The sequence below is a fragment of the Augochlora pura genome, chromosome 6, assembly GCF_028453695.1.
Source record: "Augochlora pura isolate Apur16 chromosome 6, APUR_v2.2.1, whole genome shotgun sequence".
Taxonomy (NCBI): Eukaryota; Metazoa; Arthropoda; class Insecta; order Hymenoptera; family Halictidae; genus Augochlora; species Augochlora pura.
Genome location: NC_135777.1, coordinates 16,818,756 through 16,844,618, shown reverse-complemented (window position 1 = coordinate 16,844,618; position 25,863 = coordinate 16,818,756). Strand labels below are relative to the sequence as shown.

At 38.2% G+C, this 25,863-nt stretch overlaps 3 protein-coding genes across 4 annotated transcripts; all 3 read left to right on the top strand.

Annotated features, from left to right (window-relative positions):
* Positions 1-266: 266 nt before the first annotated feature.
* On the top strand, positions 267-8,483 carry LOC144471487 (uncharacterized). Of its 2 annotated transcripts, none has more exons than XM_078183573.1 (3): positions 267-595; positions 5,603-5,833; positions 7,024-8,479. In XM_078183573.1, the coding sequence occupies exons 1-3, from the start codon at positions 535-537 to the stop codon at positions 7,254-7,256; spliced, it is 525 nt and encodes a 174-aa protein (XP_078039699.1). In that variant the 5' UTR covers positions 267-534; the 3' UTR covers positions 7,257-8,479. The 2 variants fall into 2 exon arrangements, with proteins under 2 accessions (XP_078039699.1, XP_078039700.1); XM_078183574.1 differs by lacking the exon at positions 267-595 and adding an exon at positions 661-897 and having other exon boundaries at positions 7,024-8,483.
* An 824-nt stretch (positions 8,484-9,307) lies between these two features.
* LOC144470693 (uncharacterized) lies at positions 9,308-12,179 on the top strand. The gene is made up of 3 exons (XM_078182142.1): positions 9,308-9,399; positions 10,712-10,873; positions 11,817-12,179. Exons 1-3 carry the CDS (start codon positions 9,351-9,353, stop codon positions 12,017-12,019), a joined length of 414 nt encoding a protein of 137 aa, XP_078038268.1. The 5' UTR covers positions 9,308-9,350; the 3' UTR covers positions 12,020-12,179.
* A 2,963-nt stretch (positions 12,180-15,142) lies between these two features.
* On the top strand, positions 15,143-23,158 carry LOC144470692 (UPAR/Ly6 domain-containing protein CG9338). Its single transcript, XM_078182141.1, has 3 exons — positions 15,143-15,487; positions 17,178-17,336; positions 21,775-23,158. Exons 1-3 carry the CDS (start codon positions 15,427-15,429, stop codon positions 22,014-22,016), a joined length of 462 nt encoding a protein of 153 aa, XP_078038267.1. The 5' UTR covers positions 15,143-15,426; the 3' UTR covers positions 22,017-23,158.
* The last annotated feature ends 2,705 nt before the right edge of the window (positions 23,159-25,863 follow it).

Below are 25,863 nucleotides of genomic sequence, written 5' to 3'. Positions count from 1 at the left end.
CGTAAACGTAAACATAAACACGTTTCTGTACGTGCATATGCATAGGGGTTTTCTACAGCAGAGGCCGAAGGAGGCAGAGAACAAGGGTGGCTGGCGGGCGAGTGCGTCACGGTGATTCACGCCCAACGCTTTGACTCGCGGAGATTCACGCAGAGCACCCGGAATCTACGCGTCTTGCGCGTCGCGACGCCGTGCCGGGTGGGTAGGAGCGGCGAGAGGAGAGGAGAAAATAGGAGAGAGGAGTGGCGTGGCGAGTGGTGAATCTCGCAATCTCTTACTCGCGATCAGGCTGTCGACTCGACGACAACCATTCCCGGAGCCAGTGCTTTACCTGCCGTCACGCAACGCACGGTTCGCAGTACTTTTCGTTTCCTCGAGGACGAGTTTCATCGCGAGAGAGATAGACGGAGATAGGGAGAGAGAACGAGCGAGCGAGAGAGAAAGGGAGAGAGAGAGAAAGAGAGAGAGAGAGAGACAGAGCGAGAGGGAGGAAGAAAGAGAAAGAGTACCCGCCGCTCGCTGAGAACTTCCGGCATGCAACGAAGGATCGCAGTGCTAATCGTCGGTCTTGCGCTCGTCTCGGTGGTTCGTTCAGGTGAATATTCGATCACGTATATTCGGGGTGAGTTTGTTCGCCGCGTAAGTTTCGCCTCCGTGGAAACGAGGAGCAGCAATCGGAAAGATAAAGTTTCTTCGCGCGAGAGAAGATCGACCGCGCTCTCCTACCACTGTTGTTTTTCGATAATTCGCGTCCGCTGGCTCATTCTGTTCTTGCGATGCATTAAACGGAGCTGTGAACGCAACGCGTCGGAGGAGTTATTTATGGTAGTAACGGGAACGGGGGCTTTCGACGTGTCTTAATAATCTAGTTGTATTTGCAGCGGTCCAAGGTAACAGGTATTTGAAGAATTTTTGTGAGAAAGACCGGGTACAGCGTCGTGTTCGTTATTCAAGTTGATCCTATTAACCCCTTGTCTGAGTTTGGCGAGTCTGACTCGTGGCGGGGATTTCCAGTAATTGTTTACAGTTTATTTGCTGACGGTTTTTTTTATTGTCCATTTGAACGCGAAGATCGACGGTGGAGAAGTTTTTGAAAGATTGTTTTCATGCGACCGTCGTTTCAACCCCTATTTGAAAAGTTATTTCGGTTAATGTAATTCCGTTTCTTTTGCAATAATTATTTAGTAGATAATCATTGAGTTAGAAGGTATAGCTTAGAAATTAAGAATGGTTCTGGTTGATAAATTGTTTATTGTAAATGTTAATTTGTTTCTTTAAGACGGGATAAAACTCTGTTCTACTGTCGTCAATGTCTAATTGTTTAAGTAAGACAGTAAAGATCAATTTTCTTTTTCTTCTAATATATTATTGTAATGGAAAATATTCTAATCATTTTAACTGCGAAGATAATGGCAAGGGGTTAATTGCGAAATGTGAATATAAGCCTTCGAAAAACCAAACGATTAAAATATTGGAATATTTGTTTAGAAGTAACCAAATCATAAGAATTTTAGAATAATTCTCTTTTAATTATCATAAGTAAAAAATAACAGTTTCCTAAGCTTCTAATATTTTGTAGTTTAGAATACGCCCCACTCATTTTTATCATAAATGCATATTTTAGTCTTCACAATCTAGTTATTATAATACAAAATTGATGTCGAATAGGGTAGTTAATTTCAATGGTCAAGCATTGAAAACAAAATAATAATTGTTATGTAACGATGTTTTTTTCTATTGATTATAGTAATATTTACGGTCTTTAACTATCTATATTAACTTGCAAGACTAAATATGTTCCATTGTAAAATTTGCAAAACCAGTTTTGTATCGGGAGTACAATTAGTTATTATAATTATCGTCTCAAGTATCGTCAAATATCATATACAGGTTGTTTGAGATATTAAATTTTATTTCTTTTTATATACTATTTTCGTATCCTTAGGCACTGATTAGGGTTACTGGCTGACTACGTTAACCGATGTACTACTTGCCGCGATATTGACCAGAACCCACGGTCATCGTACCCCGTCTTTAAAATGGCAGAGTCATTTTTCACTTAAAATAATTCTGCATGAATTGGTTTGCATATTTGTTCGATATTTAAGTAACGCAAAATAAACGCGGCCGTGTCAATACGAGATTTTTATGCGGATTATTTATTGGATTTATAAGAAAGGAGCTTACGGCTCTTCGAGCTCGGATTTTTCGCACGATCTTTAATTGCAAGATATGTGACGAGGTACATCGAATTTTCTCATGACGACGAGTGATTAAGACAGGTCAAGTCGTGGTCAATTCTTAAAAATTAACGTAATGACAGCTTAGCTAGTTAGCCACTTAATGCAATAAGCAACACCGCAGTTGATAACCTCGATGCACTCGCAATTGCAACTCGATATTTTAACGAATACAATATTATAATAATATAATATAATATAATATTATATAATATTATTATATAATTAATATTATATACGATTACTTCAATATTATTCGTTAATTATTCGATTCTCTTATTAATATTATATATGGCTACTTCAATATTATTTATTAATTAATTAATACTATATTATACATCACATGTTTTAGTCTTTTTAAAAACACTTAATTTAAATGCACAGTAATTTACTTGCATATTGCATGCTTTCATCAAGCTTCCGTACTACATTTAATAATTAATATTCTGTGTTTTCAACACAAAATTTTGTATTTTTAACATAATTAGCATCGCTTGAAATCTTCTTAAAACTGATACAGTTACTTAGTATAGAAATAATGCAATTACATTATTCCTCAGAATTCTCTATTTTATTAATTTTCAGGACGAAACGTTCACACTTCCGTATTTTCGTGTTTAATATTCGTTATTGTCCGCATTTATTTACCCGATCCCCCGTAGCTATTTCAATTTAACAAAACTGCTTTTAGATTGTGCAGTTTATTTTTACCGTACAACTCGCACAGTTTATTATTGCCTGTCGCGTGTACTATTCCATCTCCTGCTTCCTACAATCCTGTTAATACAATCGCAGTACAATTATTTTACTGACCGCGTTGTTTCCAATTCCGAACAAATTCAACTGTTAAATTTATCACTTTTTTGATAAATTGAATTCATGGTAGGTGTAAATGTAGATAAATTTCCTTGTATTTATTCGATCAACCCCCATACGCTCCTCCAGAGAATACGAATTTTTTCGAATATTATTTAATTGCATATAAACCAGAATTTGTTGCTTCGAAGTGCTCTTCCAAGCATTATAAAATCTTAGATCATCTTCGGTTCATCTTACGTATTTCTTTGCATTGTGTAACAGCAATGAAACCGCAACGCGTTGTTTCAAGGCATGTAAAAGTGGATCAGAATCCGCTGTGCAACTATTTCCGCGGAACTTAGAAGGGTTTGAAAAACTTTCCTGTCGGTTCCGTTGTTTTATTACACGGTCGCAAACAGCTGCTTACAGAGAGAATCGTAAGAAGCCCGTTGGAATCCGAAATTTCATATATATCTCTGGGTCGGTTGCGTTTTACTTGAAAACAGAGGGATAGTGGGTTAAGTGCAGTTTGTCGAACTGCGACTAGCCGGTGCTTGGAGGATGCAAGTGGCGTCGCGTCGCGACTTTTGGCGCCACGACGCTGCGACCCAAATAATAACTACATACTCTGGTTTACGGATATATTCGAATACCGAGAATCAACATCGTTAGTATAGCATAAAATCGTCCCAGCAGAACTGTTTGCGCCGCAGTCACTGTTTTTTCGAATTTTAAAGGAGCGATTTATTTATTTGCATTGGATATTTAAAAAAAAATGCATTTTTGTTCGTTTGTCATATAAAAAAAATTTGAATGTTTAAACGATATTAGATTATTAGATTATCTAATGTTTCTGAAACTTGAAAAAAGTACATCAAATTTTTTCAAGATATTTACTGATTAATTATTTACTTTAATGAAATGTGTAAATAAATCTTTCATTTTTAACTCCAGAAGGTTCAAATAGGATCTGAAAGATACTAATAATTATCTATTCTATTTTAAGTGAAGCACACTGTATATTTTTTCACGTATCAAGTGCCATAATATTTAAAACCAAAAATTATCTGATACTTGTTGCTTTATAGTTAAATAGATGTCATTTATTCCTCCTTGAAAATTGGTACACAATATTAATTTAACATATTAAATAACTCAAAGAATTCATCACAACTGTGCTCACATGTATACTGTTTAATTGATCGATTGAAAAAGTCATTGATCTAAAGATCTTAAATAATTAAATTATTATCCAACTTCATTTCTTGTTATTACAATTTAATAGTTTGATAACATTTTCTTCCTACAGTGCATAGACATCGAATCCTGTTTGAGATATCTATTCTTTTTTTAAATAATTTCAACCAGTTAAAATACGAAAATAAATTAATTAAAATAACTCGATAGTACTTTGAAATTCACCTTACTATTTTGTATTCAATCTACTCTTTTTCGTCACAAGTGCATGAAACTATTTACAAGTACAATTGTAAATCGTTTATCAGTTGCGACTTTTTTATAGTTTTTGCTGATACAATAACGCCGACTAGATTCGCGACAGCATCGCTGCAATTCGTTTCCGAATACATCAGTCCGACCGGCACAAGTTTGGAACACTAATGTCTCGCGTTCGCGCGAAAATAAAAATGCCCCGATGATTTATGAGACGGCGCTCAATGAAAGGCAACCGTGAGGGGACACTGGTGACGCGGCCCCGCTTATAGAGACCCTCGGGAAACGGGACCACACTGTATTGGTTAGGTGGAATTATGTGATGGCCAAAAGGGAGTCCGATGTTGTCGAAGCGACTACCAGGCGCCACGGGGAGCGGATTATTTATTTCTCCCGGGAAACAAAGAATCGTTGAATTGAAATGGACTATAATCTGGAAAAATGGCTCTCGCGTTTCACCGGGAATCCATTATTGTAAAGGGTGTTACGAGTTCTGTTTATTATATGTTTCAACGACTGGGGCGACGGACGCGATGCATCGGAGAGGCTTTCCATTTTAGTTGGAACACATTGCTTTCTATATTCCATAAATATATTTTTGTTTAACTAGAATTATTGCGAGCACTTAATAAATCTATTCGTGCCAAGAAACATCGAAATATTTTGCAGTATTAACATATAGGTCGAGACTTGATTATTCAACGAGGTTTAGCTTATTGTTTTATTTAACCTCTTCAGGGATGAATTTTTATAGTAGGGAACAATCTATTTAATTTTTTTTTATTTATCATATCTTATTTCATTCGATGAGGTTTTGTTAGTATTGCTGAGGGATTTTGTTGCGAATCTGATTCTCATTTTCTTTGCACTTAGAATAATTATAATTTAAAAAAAAATAAACGTCCGCATACGTGGCCAAGGGTGCGAAGAGAAACACTTCTAAATGTTTAAAATAAATTTTGAGGTTGTTTGATTAATTTAATTCTTATTGCAGGAATTTGCAAAGAGATTGTTATTTTATCAAGGAATTGCTTTTCCAGACAAGTGCGAACGTCAGGGTGGACGATCGGTGTTTCGAAGTGACGTAATCGCGGTTTTGTTTTGTGTCATAGATGAGTTGAAATGCTACATGTGCACCTCGCTCACGGACCCACACTGTGTCAGCGATCCGAAGACGCACAACATCGAACTGGTCGAATGCACCCTATCCCAGATGTACAACTTCCAACGAACGCTGCAAAAGCAGAACGTCTCGAACGTGATATCGCACATCTTCGACGTGGACCATTCGAGGAATTATCCGCACGTCGGACCCATGGCATGCGCGAAAATGGTCCTGAAGGGTAAATCATATTTTTCGATCTCTCGGATAACAAATTTCTTGGCATCCGGGACCGCGATTTTCGAAACCGGTCCGATCTCCGATCCTATGGCTAGAGCGTATGTATAGTATATGCGTTGTTTCTCGAACCAAGAACGAAATGCAAATTCTTATGAAATTTCAATATCTTGAGATTCATAGGGGTAGAAAGTAGAACAGCTTTTGTCGAGATGAAGTATTATTTTCGTAGAGAACGACGTGGAATAGCAGAGTACCAGGAATTTGTTATTTTCCGCTTCCTCTCGAACTATATTTCTGAAAATGAACGCGTGGAAATTTGTCGTTTTTGAGCTGTCGAATTTGACCGTCAAAATTGAGAGACGCGTGGAAAAATGTCGGGGAAATTGTTCGCAAAATTATTACGTTTTGAGCGTGATTTCCGTTTTAATTATTGTTTAGACACGGTCACGATGTGATATCAGATAACAACATCTCTTTGAGGAGAATCTATAGAACAATTCTGCGTAAAAAACAGCTGTAATAATTTTTATCGAAACGTGAGATACAACGTTGTAAATTACAAGTACAGTTACTATTCAAAGTTACATTATTATTTTCGAATTCTTATATCGTATATCATATTGCTTCGAAATATTGTTTTCGGTGATAGTTAACAATCAAGAGGATTTTCCTTTAAAATATATGAATAAAGACATTACTAGTTTGTTCTTAAACGTATTCGCATGTTTTCAATGTGAAAATTAGTTCGACAGTAACTACTTACATTAAAGCTAGCAATATAAAATTGGAAGTTGAAAATACATTATAATTTCCTATCTTTTTATCAAACTTCAGAGACTTTTCTGTCAAAATATATATTATAATATAAATCAACAATAAAATTTCACTTTTAAGTCATAAAACTCGAAAAGAAAAATTGGAGGACGTGTCTAACATCGCAGGGAAATGTTAAAATACTTACAATAATTCTATCACGTTTTAGATTGTTCAAAATTTATTTCAATTACATAATATTTCATTAGAACAGTTAGTTTAGCAAGGTGGACGGAGTAATTTTATAGAAGGAATAATTACATGCGGAAAATGTGATTATATAATTAAATATTATTATACTTGTTGAAGCATGGAATATTTAGTTATAAATTAGGAGTAGAGTACAACTTGCTATTGTTTTATCGAATTTGTTGGTAGTTAACAAGCAAGAGGTGACGGTGAGAAACTGCCAGACAGCGAAGACAGACACCATCGATCCCTGCAAGGCGATACAAGGGAAGTTGAACGACGACTCGTCCAGCCTAGAGCACTGCGATCTTTGTATGCAGGACGCTTGCAACGCCTCGACCGGCCTCTCACCCCGAATCTTCGTCACCCTGTTGTCCCTTGTCTGCGCCGTAATCCTTGGCGGCTTTTACAACGGCGCGTAACCTTTATGTGTCACATTATTGAATTGACTGCGATCGCCGTCGGGGACGTGTCACGATCGATCTCATAGCGCATTCTAAAACTCGAACACATATAACACATTGTTCATCGATGTTTCACGTTGTTTCACAGCTACATGTCGGAAGTACAGGCCTTAATGATTATCCCTAATTTCGGAAACGGCGCGTCCTATATTCGATTCGACGGAAAGGCAACGCGTTCTTGACATTCGCATTTCTTCTCTTAATAGACTGCGAACTTTTGTGCACGCGTCACAAATCAACGTGCGAGAGATTCAAACAATATTGTATCGTTAGCAACTTATCCAACGCCTGTTAAAGCATTCATGATTTTATCGAATATTTATTCTACAAGTTGTTGATTTTTATACAAATATTCGCGCGCCACTTTCGTCGAACAACGTACCACAGTCTTCGACGGAACCCCTTCGTTAATCCTCATGCGATTCTCAGGGCGAACCACGTTTATCTCCATCTGTCCCGCTAACGGGAAATGTTTAATAATTCCTTTTCGATTTTTGTCATACTTCTTGAAAATGTGACGATAGAACCGGAATTTGTTGGTTCGATGTGTGAAACAAGAATGAACGAAACGTTTACGTAGGCAGTTCCATGCAGCAGCTGTTTCTGAGAAACGCGTGGCGGTTAATGATAGTTAATTATGCAGTTTGCTTTGAGATTGTTCATTTGTAGTCTCGTTTCTTCGTGGACGAGACGAGGCGCGCGAAACGATTACAAAACGTGGTCGTCGACTCGGTCCGCTTCGAGTCCGGATGATTTTTGTTTGTTCAACGTGCGTCGGCCAGCGAAACTTTATATACCGAAAAAAAAACCCGGGAGGTTTACATGCCTAGACGCGCGCGATCGCGACGATCCGAAGGGAGACGAGATCTTGGATGTTATTGTATTCGTTAAAATGTATTCGCGATCGACGAAGTATTTATCGAGGCTCGACTTTTGCAAGCGTAAATCACTAAATATACAATTATATATATATATACGTGCGTGTGCGTATTATACGGACGAGCGAGCTTGTAAATCGTGATATTTTGGTCGGTGTCTGTAAAAGAAACAATTATGCTAACGAGCTTCTCAAGGACAAATAAAACTATTGCACACAACGAGTAATAAAATGTATACCGAACGGCCGAAGTCGATGATACTCGAACGAAGCTGTTCAATAAAACACTAACCAGAACATTTTCCAGGCCGCAGATACGGAGCAATGTTTATTTTATTATTGGAAGTGGATATTTACTATGGACAATTGCTGAAATATTTCGACACCTTTCAAAAACGGAGGAACGTTTTAAAAATTGAATCGAATTAAGTTGAACTTATTTGGAGACGTCAGGGGAACTAGTTTATTAAGTAATGTCTAAACAAATTTTTACGTAAATTGCAAGTAGCTGAAATGATAAGAAAAGTAATGTTTAATTCTTTTTATATGGCTCGATGATAAAAATCTAAGCAATGCGATTTTGTTTATATTTTGATCAATAGCAATTTTTGTAAAAATTTATCTAGTCAGTTTCTAGTAAACTAGTTTGTTTAGCGTCACGAAAGATTAAGATCATTTTGTCCAAATTTTAAAAAGTACCGTTTTGAAACGTGTCCTGTTAGTAACTATACATAAATATTTTTATTCCGCTTATTTATAATTAGGATCTTTTTGCATTTAGAACAATGCAGACAGTGCAATGAAGATCCTACAGTCTTTTCATTTTCTTTCAGCAACGAGTAACGAAGGGAACTGTTTTCTGTTTCTAATTTCCATAAAGTAACGCGCGAAGGTGAGAATTTATATAAATATTCGCTGCTCATATTTTCGTGTCGGTAAACACGGAACGTTCCGATCTCGTTTACGCATCTATCAATTAAAATACGATCAACCCGACGAATCCGTCTGGCACGTTAACACGGTTAAGATTCGTGGTGCGCCACATCAAGGCAAAAATCGTGTGCATATTCTGTAGATGTTTAGCAGGCGGCCACCAGGCTTCCCACTTTTATTGCCTCTGATAAGATAAGAGGTAACGAGGAGAGTTCGGGCGTAGATCTTGAAGCGAAACCGCCATGGCTAGCCGGTCGCTTTTAACGACAGTGATTATTTTAACGACTTTCGGTAAGTAAAGTTTGCTGTTTATCATACGCGCCATTATCTCGACCCGGTGTACCTTACAACGTAATTTGATTTAATTCGCGCGACGCGTTCCATAATTTAGTTGCCGACAATATCGTCGAAGTAGTTAACATTAGCTCGCGCGTACTCTAATAGCCGTCGAAGGGGCGAGTTCCGCGTCGACGGGACGGAGTTAACGCGAAATAGATCGGATCGATGAAAGAGCAAATAGAAGGACGCTGTGTTCTTCTTGCCTGAATTTTCGATCGTCCGGTGCCCGATTAGGTTATTTATTGTGGCAGCTTGGTTTTCGTGCGTTGAACCGTGTCACAATTCACGGTGTGGGATTGTCGTAGTGAAAGACTCTTGTTAATGAGAAAAGTACCTCCGTTTCGGCCAGCTTCGCGATAACTATATCGCGCCTAAAGAAAAGGAGGAAACAGCTCGTTGAATGAACTGTTTCAGGCAAACTGGATCCTAGATATCGTCCGCGCGATGCTGTTTCACTGAAAACAAGAGAAACGGATTAGTAGCTCAGCAAATATTGATAAAAGACGTGCGAATAAATGAAATTGCCAAATTTTCGTAACACTACTTACTAGTATTATAGCTTATAATATACAGTAATTAGATATACAGTAAATAGGTAGAGAATAAATTGTAGTTATTAATATTGAAATATAATATTGGCTTTTCAATTTGAAGAAAAGAGCAACCACATAATCTCGGTAAAATCGTACGCAGGTATCGATAATCACTGGACTGCAAATTATATGCATTTATGCTAAATTTGGACAGGTTGTAACACCAAATAATGAAGAAATTAGAAGAATTAATTAATTTATTGAAGTAATTGAAAGTGGAAATTTTATTTTGTTTCTACGTCTTACAATTGATTAAGAAAATTTTTAATTTTTATTTTATACCGTTTTTACTGTTTTGTATTCGATCTTTCCATTTTTCTAATATTTACACAAATCTTAATGCACAATTTATCCAATGCATAATCTTAAACTGCATAAACCTTATTTATTGCTACGATTCGTAACATTTATCTCTTCAAATATACATTTTTTACAGACCCCTTAGCACTTGTTTATTTAATCTTTTATCCAAACGAGCTCCTGTAAACAATTCGTTCATTTCGTTCAAACGCTTTTTATTGCAATTTTAGTCTGATTAAAAATACAATCAAAACTGTATTGCAGTAATATTCAAGTTGACATTTTGTTTTATTTGGTACGAGGACGAAACATATAATACGGTTATAATTAACGATGGAGAATCATCGTGTTCATTCAGTGATGTGTTGCAGGGTGTGCAAAAAGCCAGAGCTTATGGTGTTATCAGTGCAACACTAATCTGACGGATGGCCACACGACAGCGTGCAACGATCCTTACATTCCGGCACCTTACTATGATTTAGTCCTCTGCCCTCTGGCCGAGTCTCATCATTGTCTTAAGAGTATCATCATCGGTGCGTATAATATTATACTTATCTGTAATCATAGCGAACTTCTGTATGCAATCATTTCCACTCGATAGTGTAAGCAAAACGCATATGCTAAAGGAGATCGCGTGTAAAAGGAGAAATCAAATATTTTAGAGACATTAAGAACATTTTGAAGACATTAAGGTTACAGATTTAAATTAACATTAAAATCAATGAACAATAGAACTAAAAAAATTATTGCTATATAAGTTACAAGACTCAATTTATCTTGACCTTATCTCATTGCTATTGTAACGTATGCATGGATTAAGAAAATCTAATCATTTTCTAAGAAAAAGAAGCAAAATTGGTTATTTTGAGGGTAGGTTTAGTATTAATTACACAATAAATATGTGGAGAACGATATTATAACAAAATATTAGTTAAATTTAGAATAGAAGAAACTGGTAAGACTTTCTGTTACAAAGGACATTTGATAAACTATTACACGCTATTTCATGATATAGGTTAAATTTCAGTAACTGATACAACAATAATTCACAAATACAATACTACTTCACACCCACACGAATATAACGACAAAATGAAAAGATTGCCGATTGATCGAAGAATGCAACTAAAAATGACTGCGAAGCATTAACGACATAATTTCCGAGAAACAATTTTCACGCTTTAACATTCCTCGAGCATTTGTGCGACAAGAATTTCGCTTTTTCGTTCACGCATCTACGCGGGATACAAATAGACATTGTGCAAACTGCCATGATATAATTACGGGATATTAGCGCGTAGAGAGAGATGATGATGGAACGTCATGTGGAAAGTCGAGTCGCACAATGGTTAATAATACGCTCCCGATGACCGGCGCATTAATTTCAATCGAATGTATAGCTTCGAGTGTTTGCAATTAAAGCGGTTGCCTTGAAAGTGGCGAGGCTATGAAGCAACTATTTCCTTAATGATGCAGATAGGGACGTGCTGGTGACGGTACGAGGTTGCGTGCCGTCACGCGAAATCGATGGATACTGCCGCCATTTACCAAACTCCAGCATCACGTGTTCCTTTTGCAACGAGTACGCTTGTAATGGCCAAGGATCGATCTATTCATTCGCCTTGCACCGTCTGGGATTGTTATTGCCTCTCATCTACATAGCCGTCAAATTTCCGTAATTGAAAGCGGTTTCTATTAACACGAGATTTGTAACGCGAATAAATTTGTCATTCACAAAACTTGAAGCGAGAATCTTAATTATTACCTATTTTATTACGCTGTAGATCTTTATGCATTTGTGCCATCTGCAAATTTATCAAACATAATATAGCGTTTACATTATCGAGAAATAAATTCGTGTGTTCAGCTTAGCTTAGAATGTTTGAAAAACGAATTTTAAGAATAGAAAGTCTCATAGAGATCCACGATTTATTTATTACATATATTTTTAATACAATGATTTCTATTCATTTTTCAAATTGATCACGGTGTATAGATTTTAGTATTTATCTTATATTGTTTAAATTTCCTAATTGGTAACAGATAAATTGTACTTATAAAATGTACTGCATATTTAAAATATATATAAATATTTCTTCCGAATTATTACAGATCTTCAATCAAACGCTGTTTATATTGCACATTCATATTAGTAACTTCGCTACACGACGATACGTAAGCTCGTAAGCACGTTTAAAACTGACATTATCATCGTTATAAAATAAAACAAATTCAACGATTTATCGAACGTGCAATATTGTCGAAAATGTAAAGATAACTTATCGTTATCGTTTCGTAAAGATCCTCGCGAACACGCGCGCGTTTCCAACAACGAATTTCTGAAATGTCTGCCGAGTCGGTACACAGTTTTAACGAATAACAGGGAAGACCGGCATCGTGCCGGGCCGGAAACGGCTATTGACTTCTCGAGGCAGAAATTAAATGACTTTATGAATGAACTGGGAGCCGTGTCCCGTTTGTCGCAAGCTTTGCATGAATGGTGGGCAAGTTTTATCTCGTACACGAGAAAACTGTGCGTGTCTGGGGTCGCCCGTATTTACGTTTACACGCACGTGGTCGAGGAGAAAGGGTTAAATGCTCGAGTCAATTCGGTAATGCCTTGCGGGGTTAATTGGTCTCCTGACCTCTAACAAGCCGTCTTTAACGAGACGGCAAGCCCCACTTTACAATCCCGCGCATAGATATCTGCAACGAACTCGTAAGCTAGAAATCGATGGAACACAATCGCATGGCCCGCGGAGTTTTGTTATTTAACGCGCGAACGACGATCAGATTTATGACGAAAATATCACCGAAGATGCTTAGGATCGTTTATGATTCCATTGATCAATTTTTGTCGACGTATTTCACGATCCTTTACAGCTCTGAGTAGATTGAAATTAATTAATTTGTCATTGCGTTTATTATTATTTTTCGAAATAATAATATTTCTTTTTCTCTTCAACGTTCATTAAATATATTTTCTTGGTTAAATTAATTGGTGGTGATTAAAATGGAAATTGAAGCAGGGGATGATGAAGATCTTTGAACATTCCTGTATGAAATCAAGCAATGCTATATGTAATCAAGCTGCTCTATTCGTGCAATTTTTATTTTTCTTGCGTACACCACAGCAGCCGTTTCAAGTTGCGGCATGGTGATTCACTGTAAGACACTCCTTTATGATTCAACGGTTGGCTAACGTTCAAACCTGCTCGGGCATGTTCATATTTTCTGTCAGTTGTGTTATTAATCGCATTTTCTGCTCACCGTGATAAAATTATGTTCGCGAATCGATGATCGAACTCAGAATCGAGTTCCACGGAATATATGACCACCTGCGCAACGTTTCACGTATTTATGACAAAATTAAGCAGGTGCGATACTAAATGGTAAAAAAATTAAGACGATTCGACGATAAAGATCCGCTGATTTCAACTTTTCAGTATTGTTGATAAAATAAGAATCTACCTTTTCTTCGATCTCTTACAATTATTATTAAAAATTGCTTCCCTTGCATGAAGATCTGCAATTTATTTATGCGCGTATAATGCAAATATTATACGTGATGAATCAACTATAATATTCTTACTAGATTAACCGCTATATCCGACGGAAATAAAAACCATCTATGTTACTCATAATTGCAGGTAATGCAAATGAATCATTATCACACTGCGAACGTTAAGATAAAAATATGCGGTTAAAATATGTAATAGGAGAAAGACTGGAATTCTTAAATGAAGAAATAAATTCTTCTGCTTCTCGACGTGAATTTAGAACATTTTTACTTTGGAAAAAGATCATTGTGATCGTTGTTTTAATACGTTTTCCAAAACGACCATTATTCCCAATAAAAATCGAAGACGCAATACAGGCACTTCTAATAACAAGTGATTATGGATGAGAAAAACAGGTGCCGTACGAAATATGTACGATTAGTAGCTGAATATTTTTAAGTAAACAATTTTGCATAAAGATCTACATTTCGATTATGATTTATATACAGTTTCCACTCGGATAACTACAACAAATAAATATAAGATAAAAATCATTCCAATGGGTCCAAATCAAAGAATTCTCTGAATCCTCCTAACGTCTCAAACTGCAGCCGCTCACTTTTGCCATAAACTAGTATAATTTAACTAGCATATTTGCCGTAACAGTTGTAAAAACGGTCCGTTATCCGCGAATTAAGTATAAAATTTTGATCGGAACAACGGCAGCGTCCACGGGAGACGGACAAACCTGGCCGATTACTCATATCTGCTGTCACTGGCGAATATCTCAAGCAACCTCGCCGAAGAAACTACCAAACTATTTCACGGCGGCAGGATCGATAACGCAATTAGCGATGAACTCATTGGCACGCCTAGCGGCACAGCTAATAATCCCGGTCGTAAAGGCGAGTTACGCGCTCGAGCGGAACCAGCGTCGTTGAAATCCGTGGAGCCGCGTGGTCCGGCGGACGAAATCCCGGTGTACGGCAATCTGAAAATTCATCGGCCACTGAACGAACGCATGCTCCAGTTTCCAGCATATACCTCGAAAGATCCCAGAGCGCTCAACAGGTCCGTAATTGTTCTAATGAGTCCAATGAGGGCCGCGAGAGCAGCGCCGGGTCTTCTCTCGCTCCCTCTTCTTCCCGAGCCGCGCAATTATCGTGCCGTCTCCTCTGTTCTCTCGAAAGCCAGCCTCCTTCGGTTGTTTGCTCTTGACTCCTACTTCCTGGCACTTGCATCGCCCGCGGAGGGGTTACGGGGTTATTAGGCACGATATGCCATTACGTTGCGGACGGGTCCATGGTAGCCGCCGCGTGCCGGCGAAGAGGAGAGGATCGACGGACATCGGGGAAGGGAGAGCCAGCGTACGCTCCCGGCGAAAAGGGGGTGTTGCCTCATCAGTATCGTAGAGAACACGTTCCGCGACACCAGCAGTTCCTCGACGGCTATCCCTGAAACCCTCCCCCCGGATAATCTGTTCATCTTCGTCGGAGTCGGACGGAACCACCGCGGATCTCTAAGAGCCAACGATCGATTCCATTCTGAAGCGTTGAAGCATTGAAATCTCCGAGTGTGCGGCCAAAATGTCCCCCAGAACCGAGTGGATGCTGGTGATCTTCGGCCTGGTCGTTCTCGCGCAGTCAGGTGAGTTCATACTCAACGTATCGCGAACTAACCTCATGATCCGAGTATTTTATTAGATGTCTTTGTGCGACTCCTTTTTGGAAAATATTTCCACCAAAGCTTCGATGAAAATAGAGAGATGGACCATGCTATTATGGTTTTTCTTGATCGCCTATCTTCCGGCAGATGCCTGATAGAATGTTAGAAGTTGCAAATTAACGATTCAGGATTTTTTTAATGAATTGTTGAAGAGTTTAGCAATAGTCTGTAGTAGTAACTTTGACACTACTACACCGAATTAGTCGGAGGTTATCGAGCTCTTCGAAGGTTATCAATAGATTGCGAGACTTTTTGCAAGATGAACATTTTTCTCGTTGATTATGTGAAACAGAAATTAGGTAAAAAAGTGTTTCTTCTTTGAATAATAAGAATACAGCGAAAATGATGTAATAAATGCAAAAATATCGCCGACTAATTATCGAGCACGAGTTTGTATTACTATTTAACAATTGATGAACAAATCAAGCGAATAATTTTTCAAAATATCTATTAAAAAGCTGTCGGCAATATTAAGTAATTTTTAACAATCGTTGTAATGTGTCAAATTAACTATCAGTTTCATTTCGCATATATAATTCGGTCTAAAAGTGTTTTCTACGACTATAAACTAATTTCGTAGCGAGTAGATTAACCTAACAACATAATACGTAACTTTATTATGCAACAGCGTCATTATTCCAATAAAATGTCTTAAAACATGATTATAAGAAATCTTTATAAATCGGTAAAAAGAAATTGTCAAACATGAAGGAGCACACAGCCTCGAACAACTACGAAAATTATTCGACACTAGCTATTTGAAAAAAGAAGAGCACTATTAAGCAAATTATTGTTTTATTCGAATCTCCGTCTCGAGTTCAACCATTTCTATTGTCTTACTTGCTCCAGTCGTTACTCCCTTATTCCCTTTTGTTATCTCGTTATGCCTGGGTTCATTGTTACCGCCTTAATTATCAAACGTATTAAGCGAACCCATTGTTATTGTTCAATTTGCTATTCTGAGTGGCGCAAGGATTACATCGGACGTTAACAGTGCGATATTAAATCAGCATTTGTTGTAATAATTTGCACGACATTTTCTCAGAATTAATCGAACGTAGTAGACGCGTGTTTTACAACAGCTTTGGTCCCCATTTTGATCAAGCACGTTTCTATACACGCTGCTACATTTTGTGCTGTAGGTCAGTAATTCGTAACGCGTTCTATTCAGGCATCGAAGTAATCTAATCGGTTACGTAATCACGCCCGTGTCCACGAGTTTCCTCGATGTTTGTCACCGCGGACAATGACTAATCCTTAAAGAATGAGTTGCAATTGCACGTAGTTTTCTACCTTCTGGAATATTACCGAAGCAGCGCTGACGAACTGACGCGAAAGGAATCGTAACAATGACTGACGTTATTTATTTTTAATGCACGCGACAATGTTGTTCCGGCGCTGCTTCGGATTCCAATAGATGACGGAGACCGGCAAAAAACGATAGATCTTACGATCGTGAACGTGACTGTACTGCGCGAACGTTCGCAATTTTATGTCAGCGATCGAACGCAGAAACACGTTTCAGGAACGAAGAAATTGTTGCATGACGCAACGCTGTATACGTTACCGCGTTCTACGATCTTTTTGTTACTGTTTGCGACGCACTTTGCAGGTTCTGCTCTGCGATGCTGGGTCTGCGCCTCGAACGCGAACTCGCTATGCGGTGACCCGATGAACATCACCGAACATCAGGCGACTTTCCACACAAAAGTCTGCGACGGCGGCATTTACGACTCGTCGAAGCCGATTTGCCGGAAAATCGTGAAAAGAGGTAAAAACCAGTTTCCAACTTTTACAGAGAGCTTCGGAAATGTAGTCGCCCAAAGAACTCCCGTTGTTTTCGTTCGTTTCTGAAAACGTACGACGGACGACGACACGGGATTTCCTTTAACCCCCCTGCACTGGAACGACGAGACCGACTCGTGGCGAAGATTTTATGGTAATCCTGTTGGGAACAACAAAATTCGATTATTTCGCTAGTCGAAGAACGAAGACAGACGCGAGAAACATACGAGAAATGGTTTCGTTGCGTTAAGGGAGTCATTAAAGGCGAAGAAGCGCTAATTAACGCAGTCGTGGAAGAAATCGTGGCGTAAAAAGTTAATTGAATTCTCGTTCGTTAATCGTCAACCTGAATTTTTTACTTAAAAAATTGTCTACATTTCGTTGAAGCATCCAGATGAAATCCGGGCCTCTTTCTTATATCCTTTTGAAGACAGTGATTATAAACGTCTTTAAAATTATGTTAAAAATATTACTTATTCGCATCATGCAGTTGTTAAAAATAATTTTTAAAAGACCGAAGGCGATGTTGTTCTTTTCGTATCATAATCGTCGGTAGTGCGACCGAAACGTCCGCTTGGAATATTAACTTTCATTGGTTAATTGGCATTTGTCGCGCATCTCGAGAAAGTGTAAATGTGTCGCTGTTTAGACAACGCGAGAGTCGCCTTGCGGATGCCCATTTCAGGTCCATTTCAAGCCTGGCGTCCACCTACCGGATTTGAACGTCTTAATGGCACATACGTGCCACGATTTATCGTGTGACGAGTTGTTATGACGAATCGCGATGGTTACTTGAAGCGATTTGTCATGCATCAGTTTACAGATCCCGAGCTTGTTTCGTAACGTAATTTCCCAAGAAACATAGTTACTTTAATGACAAAATGAAATCAACAACTCCGTTCCATTTTTGTGATCGAGAAAACGAATGTATCGTCCCACCGCGTGTCACCAATAACAGCGTAAGCCCGCATAAACCACCGCAGTTCTGTTAATATATTTTAAGCATTCTTGCGCAAGAAACGCTTTTGATGAATGGACTGTCGCGCGTAGACGCGGATTTATGGCGTTTTCTAAAACTCCTCGTAGCAAAATATTTACTACATTATAAAACGTTCCTGTCCTCTTGGCAGCACGAATCACTTGATTGAAAAATATTTCTTCGTAATGATCGATATCTCTATAAATTTTCATTCTACGACAGTTTCAGATACTTACATATATAAATAATATTAAAGAATATTTAATATAATTAGGAAGAATATAAGTAGAAAAATATAACATTTTTCAAGCCACCATGATAAAATTTTATTCGATAATTAGAGAAATTCCATCAAATAAAACAACTTTCAACAAATATTTAAACTGTATTTTCCAGTTTTTAAAAAATCAGTTTGCTTAAATGTTTTTCCATTTAATACAATGCATCTCTATTTAATAAATTATTACAAATTTTAATATGGTCAAATTTTAAATGGTTTAAGTTTTAAATGTTTCAAATTTCAAATGGTTCAAGTTATAAATGTTTCAAATTTCAAGTGATTCAAATTCGTATCAAAAAGCCATAGAAAATGGATTCCCATTGTTTGCGCGTTACCGATGCCACCGTGTCGTTTGTTACCGTAAAATATGCATAGAAAAAACAGTAACAGCTTTGTTTACATCCGTTTTTATGGAATAGAGTTAGAAAACCGGTTCTGGTGCAAGCGACTAAGAATTTTCCGACACTGTTTACTTTTAATTGTTATTCGAGTTTCATGGTTCGCTGCTGCGCCACCGATACCATCGTATCGCTAGCTACCGTAAACAGTATACAGAAAGAGCAGCAATGAATTTTTTCTTCGCCGTTCACTCCATATGCATCATCCCTGTTGCGGTCGTAATAACTGCGATGTCTCACTGGTTTATGAGCAACAACCTTACTTACGATACCGTGGAATCGTAGTATGCGCTATCCGGCGATCATTGTCTTCGCGCTGCGTTCGCCGGAGCGCGCACGGCGTTGTGCTCGTGACTCACAACGCGTGCCCATGCCATAATTGCGATAATTGTGGGTAACCAAGGCCGAAACCACACCCGCGCCAGAGAAAAATCACTCGCCGGTGCAGAATCATGAATATTGAGGTTAATCGCGTTAACGTGACTGCAATTTTGGTATTAATGATGCACATATATGCGCAACTGGCACAGGAATTATCCGAATCAACACGGCGCGCTGGCAATATTAGCACAGCGCCGCGAAAAGAAGCCCTCCTCTTCGTTAGGACACGGTTAATCACTTTCAGCGGAATACCTCACGGACAATCGCGAACGGAAATATTTATGGCAATGTTGACGGACGGTTGCTCGCACGAGGCAAGTTTACCAATCAGATTTCTCAGTCTTTTATCTCTGTCTCTCAAGTGTTGTTATTTACATCAGTGCTCGAAAAAGTTCCAGAAAATTTTTCTACTAGAAAATAAGAAATATGTGCGTTAATTTCAAGAAACTGGAATTAGCAGTGCATTTTTTTTTCTTAATGATCATTTCAAATTAATGACAATAGCATTTAATCAGTGCTGGTATAACAATATTAAACTATATATCGTTAAATAATTTTGGTAAATGTACGATAATACATTATTTTATTTATTTCATAAGGACATACTTTAAATAGAATGGACTGTATTAAATATTTATTCAACGAGTTCCAAAGTAGTATTTCATAATAATGTCACAGGAATAAATATTTTATCGAAACAAGTTCGAATAGAATTTAAAAGAAATTAAAATAATCAATTTATTTTGGAACTTTATTTATAGTTATTTCTTTCTAAAATCAGACAGAATATCGTCGGATATTTTTATTTGGAATTAACACACGAATCCGATGTAAACGGTCGAAGTGGCAAACGGGATGACTAATGGAATATTAAATCGCTAATGGAATATTTATACGCTAATAGAGATTCCGGCGAGCATTCTAATGAAGATAGATTGCGTTTATACGCGTTTAGTTTCTGCTATCGCTAATCTGCGCGGAATCAATTCGTACGAACGCTCTCGCACAGTTCCATTGATACAATTCCCAGATAATAATCTCCCGTTTAGAGATTTGAATATTTGTTCGAACGGGTGGTTTGTTCGCGACTGCGCTGCTATTTGCAAACGATCACCTCGGCATAGATATTATTAATCGCTGTACAATGGTGCCCAGTTTTATTCGTATGCACAAAGCCGTAATTACTTCCGGAGATTCTCGGTAGACTTTGAATCGCAAGCGTTACACAACCTATTGCGTTAAATCGTCCAAACAATACTCCCGGCCTCGTACAAGTAAGAAATATTTCACATAGCTCGCAACGACTCCACGCGAAAACCGTAAATCGTGGATATCGTCTGACAGGGTGGCATTAGCGGTCGCTTCGCGGAAGTTCGCACGGAATACGCGGGATCGACGGTCAATTACAAATTGATGTTATTCCAAATCGTTGTATAACGAAGTCCATTGCTGTCTGACGAAGCTAGAAAATCACACAACCTATAAATAAATCGATGAATTAGGTGCTGTATATTTATCATGTTCGGAAATGCACTTTTCTCCGTGCAAAATTTTAAGTTTCGCTCCGTGATTATTATATCGATTTAAATCGTGGATATTATATTAAATAATGATTATTGTATCTATGGTATACAGTAACAAACGTTAAGCAATAAGAAAAAAATATACAACGCCCGCTGCGTGTGATTTATTGTAATTTTTGCAAATTGCACATGCCGCCACAATTTTACATTATATAATTATACATAATGAAAATGGTACACAACCATCCTTAAAGGTTAATAACTTATTGGAATTTGGTTTTTAAAGGATAGTTTGATGAAAATAGGAAAATAGTAAAACTTGAGTCAAAATAATGATTATAACAATTTAAAAAGTGAAATATATTATATAATATTATATTATCGCCTTCAATAGCAAAAATGTTCAAACATTTTCGTACGAATGCTTACAAAACAGTGGTCACTGGACTGCATTGTGCTTTATGCATTCAAGGCACGTCTAGATTTATAAAATGCAAGGAATCGTGTAAATTAACAATTCCTGACAGCATTTTCATTCTTACTCTACAATGAGCACGTATAATTCAAAAGAAATAAAAGATCAGCTTAAAGAAACCTCGCACATTGCTTTCAATATTAATCATAATTCTTGGCCCATCGCGTTCGAGCTGAAATATATTCAACGTTAATATCTTCGACATTTTTATAACTCCAATTTTCCTACATTCGCATCAGTCCACTGATCACACTTGTGGAACATCCCGCGTACACAGGAGACTGTACCGAAGACGAAATTGCGTTCGAAACATAAAGGATTCCCGCATCAGTCCAATACATATATTTCCATAAATTGTGCATAAATTGACGATCCAGTTTTTCCGCAGAAAATGGCGACCGAGTCGTGATACGTCAGTGCTCGACACCGAACGTCGACGAGGCGAGCATCACCGACGGCCCGTGCAGCTCCATGGCGATCGCCGGTCCAAACGTGATCGAATCCTGCCACATTTGCAGCACCGATCTCTGCAACTCGGCGACGAGCGCATCGATCCTCCATTCCCTCTACGTCGTCGCGCTGGCCGTCGTCGGCTACCGTTACTTCCAATCGAGCCAGAACGTGGTTTAACGTCGCGCGACTGTTATGGTACAAATAACAATAGAACAAACGGAGACCGAGCAGAATACACCGTACTTCGCCAATTAGGGGAAAGAGAGATGCCACTTTAGGGGTAAGAATTCGATCAGTGTCGACGCGCGAAGCCGACATCGACCGTGTCGTTGGTCTCTCCGTCGTTTCTTCTTGCCAGTTTTCGTCGTAGCGGTACCTGTCTTGTTATTAAAAGCGGTCGCGCACCGTCGCGACGAACTCGTTAGGCGTTTTATAGTTAGACACCTCGTTAGTCGACGTAGAACCGCGCTAACACACGCTAAACGCTTCATCTAAATTTATCGTTCCCGTAACGATTCATTATATTACCGTGAAACCAACAAAAAAAAAAAAAAAAAAAAAAATGAAGAAAGAAACGAGCCGATTATTTTTGTACCATACGTGTATATAGATTTGACGTGACGTGGTTGTACAGTAAAGAGAAACTGTTAATTTCGGATCGCGTCGCGCGTCTCCCCCCGACGTTTCGATCGAATCGCTGACACGCGTCTTTAATATCGCACGCCGTTGTAATTAGACAGAGTGCTGTATGTTTTTTTTTCGTCTTCTATTTTAGTTTACTCGGTTTAATCTTCGCTTTCTATTTGTTCGACTTTCGAAATTTTCTGTTCGACGCGGCTCGCCGACAGAAAGCACGCGCGGGAAACTGGTCCCGCGGCGAGTATCGTTCGCGACTTCTCGCGTCGCGGAAAAGTGTTCCACGAGTTTCCTTTTGTGAACGGGGAAACCCGCGCGTCACTGTTGTCGGCGAGCGCGCGTTTCTTGAATTATTTTTGAAAAGGACACGAAAGCAAGCGGAAAATGTAGCTTATCAGGAATCCGTCCAACGCTTAGAATACGAAATTCTTTTTCTTACTTCGCGGCCAGCGACAGTCTGCGTTCCGTCGAGTAGCGTTTTATTTGTTTTTTTTTCTTTTTCTTTCACGTACGTTGTTCACGTATTATCGATTTAAAACGTTCATAGAATTAGGTTTTGCGTACAAAATTTGCTTCGTCGCTATGCTCTCGTTCTCACAGCGTAACGCGCGCAATCTTAACGATTATGTATTTTGTAAAATGTATTTTTATTTGCATACCTGAATTAAAATGTTTCTCTTATTCCCGTTTGTGTTTTTCTTATCCTTTCGCGCGACGAACGATTTTTAGTAAATAAAATTTCACAGAATATTGCCACGGTTAATTATTGGTTTATTCGGTGTGTAAAAATGAATGAAAAATGTGTAAACTGACTCTTAAAATATTTTTCTAATTCGCGATCTGGTTTTGTCGAGATTAAGGTCTGATAGAGGAGAAATTTGCATGCAACTGCCTTTGTTTAAAAGGTTACAAGAAAAAAAAACCTTGTGTGGGTAGTGCAACTTGTAGATTTATCTTCGATTGTTCTGTTTGGGATAAATCGTAGAGATTATGTGAAATAATATATTATAAAAATAAAGCAATAATGCAAGTAACGTTACAGGTACTTAATCAACATGTATACTGCAATCAAACATGTATACAAGATATTATTTTGCTTCAACCATAATAATTTCATAAATTTTTATTTAAAAAGTCGTCTCTAAACGATGTTTCTAAAATTAAAATCCATTCAATATAAAAAGGTCTCATTAAAATATACTAAAGTGGAAGGTAATAATAATTCGCGCAGAAAAAGTGTCCTCTAAGAACAAAACAATTCTCACCTGAAGAAATGCCTATAACTATAACAAGATAACTCCTCAACTAGTTTATTTAATGATAATCAACGATAACGCTTATTTAAGAATTACAATGGTAATGAATGAAGAAATAACACGCTCACATCCCCGCGTTATATACTTCAAAAACTTACATTTTATTGATTACACGAGTCTCACTCACATATCGTATATCTTTGAACACCGTCTCGCTGTGCTTAGCTTAATAAATAAATACAGTTTTCGTATACGCTTCAGGTGCGTGTGCTAAATATAAAAGTAACATGCAACTGCGCCGAGCGAGCACAATGGAGCATCGTTTCACTTAGTATTAAAGAATTGATCTTGACCACGACGAAGGGTTAACTGGTTAGCATTTCGGTATACGCAACTGAAGGTATATATGTGTATACGTATACGTATATATGTATGTATATGTATATAATGTATCTTCCCGACCTCGTTAATGGACACGCGGATGCGCATTCCATCGAGGCGATTGCACGATCGCATACTTATCTCTACCGTAAACTGAACAAGAAATGTAAAAAAAAAGAACGTCAATGGAACGGGCCGCGGCCGTTGAAACGCGAAGGTTACGCGTCGCCGAAGGTGCCTCTTTTCTCCCCAAAATTAATTATGTCACTTGCGCGAAAACGAGCACGCACGCCGGATAATGCCGTCGAACGAGTTTTTCCTGTTCTCTGGCATTGGGATCGTTCGACGCCAATGCTGCGCGAAGATTTAGGTGGGTGCGCTCTCGCTTCGACCGAGGGCGTCGAGTACGCGCTCCCCGAGAAAAAAGAATTAGCGAAATCGAGGAATTAAGTCGGAATACAGGTTTCGCGCCGCGAATTCATCTTGCTGAAAATGATACTCGCTCGATCCCGAAACAAATTCAATCCTTTCGCACTCTAAATTTATTCTTACGCAAATGATTTCACCCTTTTGCAGATCGAGTACTTCTGACTTCATCTTGTGAACTAGTTTAATAGATAGAACGATTAATACTTTGAACTTTGTGATGATTTTAAAACGCGATTAGCGCAATCGATATAATTATGACAGTGTCAAATTTGTTTATATATGAAAAATGATTAGAACAGGTTCGATTTTATTAGAATAAAATGTAATAAAATATATAACAGGATTTCGTCTCTCGAAACTAATTATACTTCTTTCGACGGTATATTTATTTAATTTTTACAGAAATTTTATATTATTTCGCCCTAGAAACACAGCTAAATCGCATAGGTGTATTTAACTAGAGGAAAGATGAATTTCACCTGCAAAAGGATGAATTTTTCAGCAAGGACTTCGAAGCTATCAACTTTTACAGCGATGCAATTTGAAATAACTCCTTTAAAGTATTACAATTACAAACATTTTAAGATATCGTTTTTCAAATAAAACGCATATTTGAACATAATACACAGCATATTATACTCGCAATATCTAAGATCACATTAACTAAAGACTCGACGAAAGTTAAGCACCGGGTAGGATCAACGAAATGTAAACGATATTGTTGTACGCCAGCGAACGTCTTTCGCCTTTCCGTCACATTTTTCCTCGCGTAATCTAATATCCGGATCGTAAAAAATTTACGAGAGGTATAGAAACCGGGACAAATTCGTACCAACGAACGAGAGCAATTCGAAACGAGACGAACGCGTTTCCTAATTGCAACTGCAAGGTAACATTTGGCGCTCGCGACGCACAACACCGTTACGTAAGCTAATTTAACGCTACCGATATCCGTTCCAGCCTTACCTGCTACTTAATCCAATTGTGCGTGTAAAAAGACTTATGCATACTTTTTTCTGAACGATTCCCTTACTTTCTAACGAGCAGAGGAACGCGACCAATTGGACGCGGAGGCGGCGATCGCGTTCCCCGGCAACACGAAGCAGTAGTAGATCCTACAAATAGCTAAAGGTTGTAGACATAAAGTCATGGACTTATCAGCTTAAGCGTAGAACGAATGATTTTAATTGAGAAGAAGGACGACGCGTTGTGTGCGCGTGCGCGTGTGCACTAGCGTCGGAATAACGTGTCGCTGGGATAGGGACAGCGCGACCGAATCTCGAATAAATTCAGCCGGTTCCTGCAAGAACACACATACACAC

What these genes read in the sequence shown, in the direction of transcription:
- LOC144471487 (XM_078183573.1), top strand. Translation starts at nt 535, where the DNA reads ATGCAACGAAGGATCGCAGTGCTAATCGTCGGTCTTGCGCTCGTCTCG. An exon ending in CGTCTCGGTGGTTCGTTCAG is followed by an intron (nt 596 to 5,602) that starts GTGAATATTCGA and finishes TTTGTGTCATAG; the next exon opens with ATGAGTTGAAATGCTACATG. An exon ending in CGCGAAAATGGTCCTGAAGG is followed by an intron (nt 5,834 to 7,023) that starts GTAAATCATATT and finishes ATTTGTTGGTAG; the next exon opens with TTAACAAGCAAGAGGTGACG.
- LOC144470693 (XM_078182142.1), top strand. Translation starts at nt 9,351, where the DNA reads ATGGCTAGCCGGTCGCTTTTAACGACAGTGATTATTTTAACGACTTTC. An exon ending in GATTATTTTAACGACTTTCG is followed by an intron (nt 9,400 to 10,711) that starts GTAAGTAAAGTT and finishes GATGTGTTGCAG; the next exon opens with GGTGTGCAAAAAGCCAGAGC. An exon ending in TCTTAAGAGTATCATCATCG is followed by an intron (nt 10,874 to 11,816) that starts GTGCGTATAATA and finishes TTAATGATGCAG; the next exon opens with ATAGGGACGTGCTGGTGACG.
- LOC144470692 (XM_078182141.1), top strand. Translation starts at nt 15,427, where the DNA reads ATGTCCCCCAGAACCGAGTGGATGCTGGTGATCTTCGGCCTGGTCGTT. An exon ending in GGTCGTTCTCGCGCAGTCAG is followed by an intron (nt 15,488 to 17,177) that starts GTGAGTTCATAC and finishes CGCACTTTGCAG; the next exon opens with GTTCTGCTCTGCGATGCTGG. An exon ending in CCGGAAAATCGTGAAAAGAG is followed by an intron (nt 17,337 to 21,774) that starts GTAAAAACCAGT and finishes GTTTTTCCGCAG; the next exon opens with AAAATGGCGACCGAGTCGTG.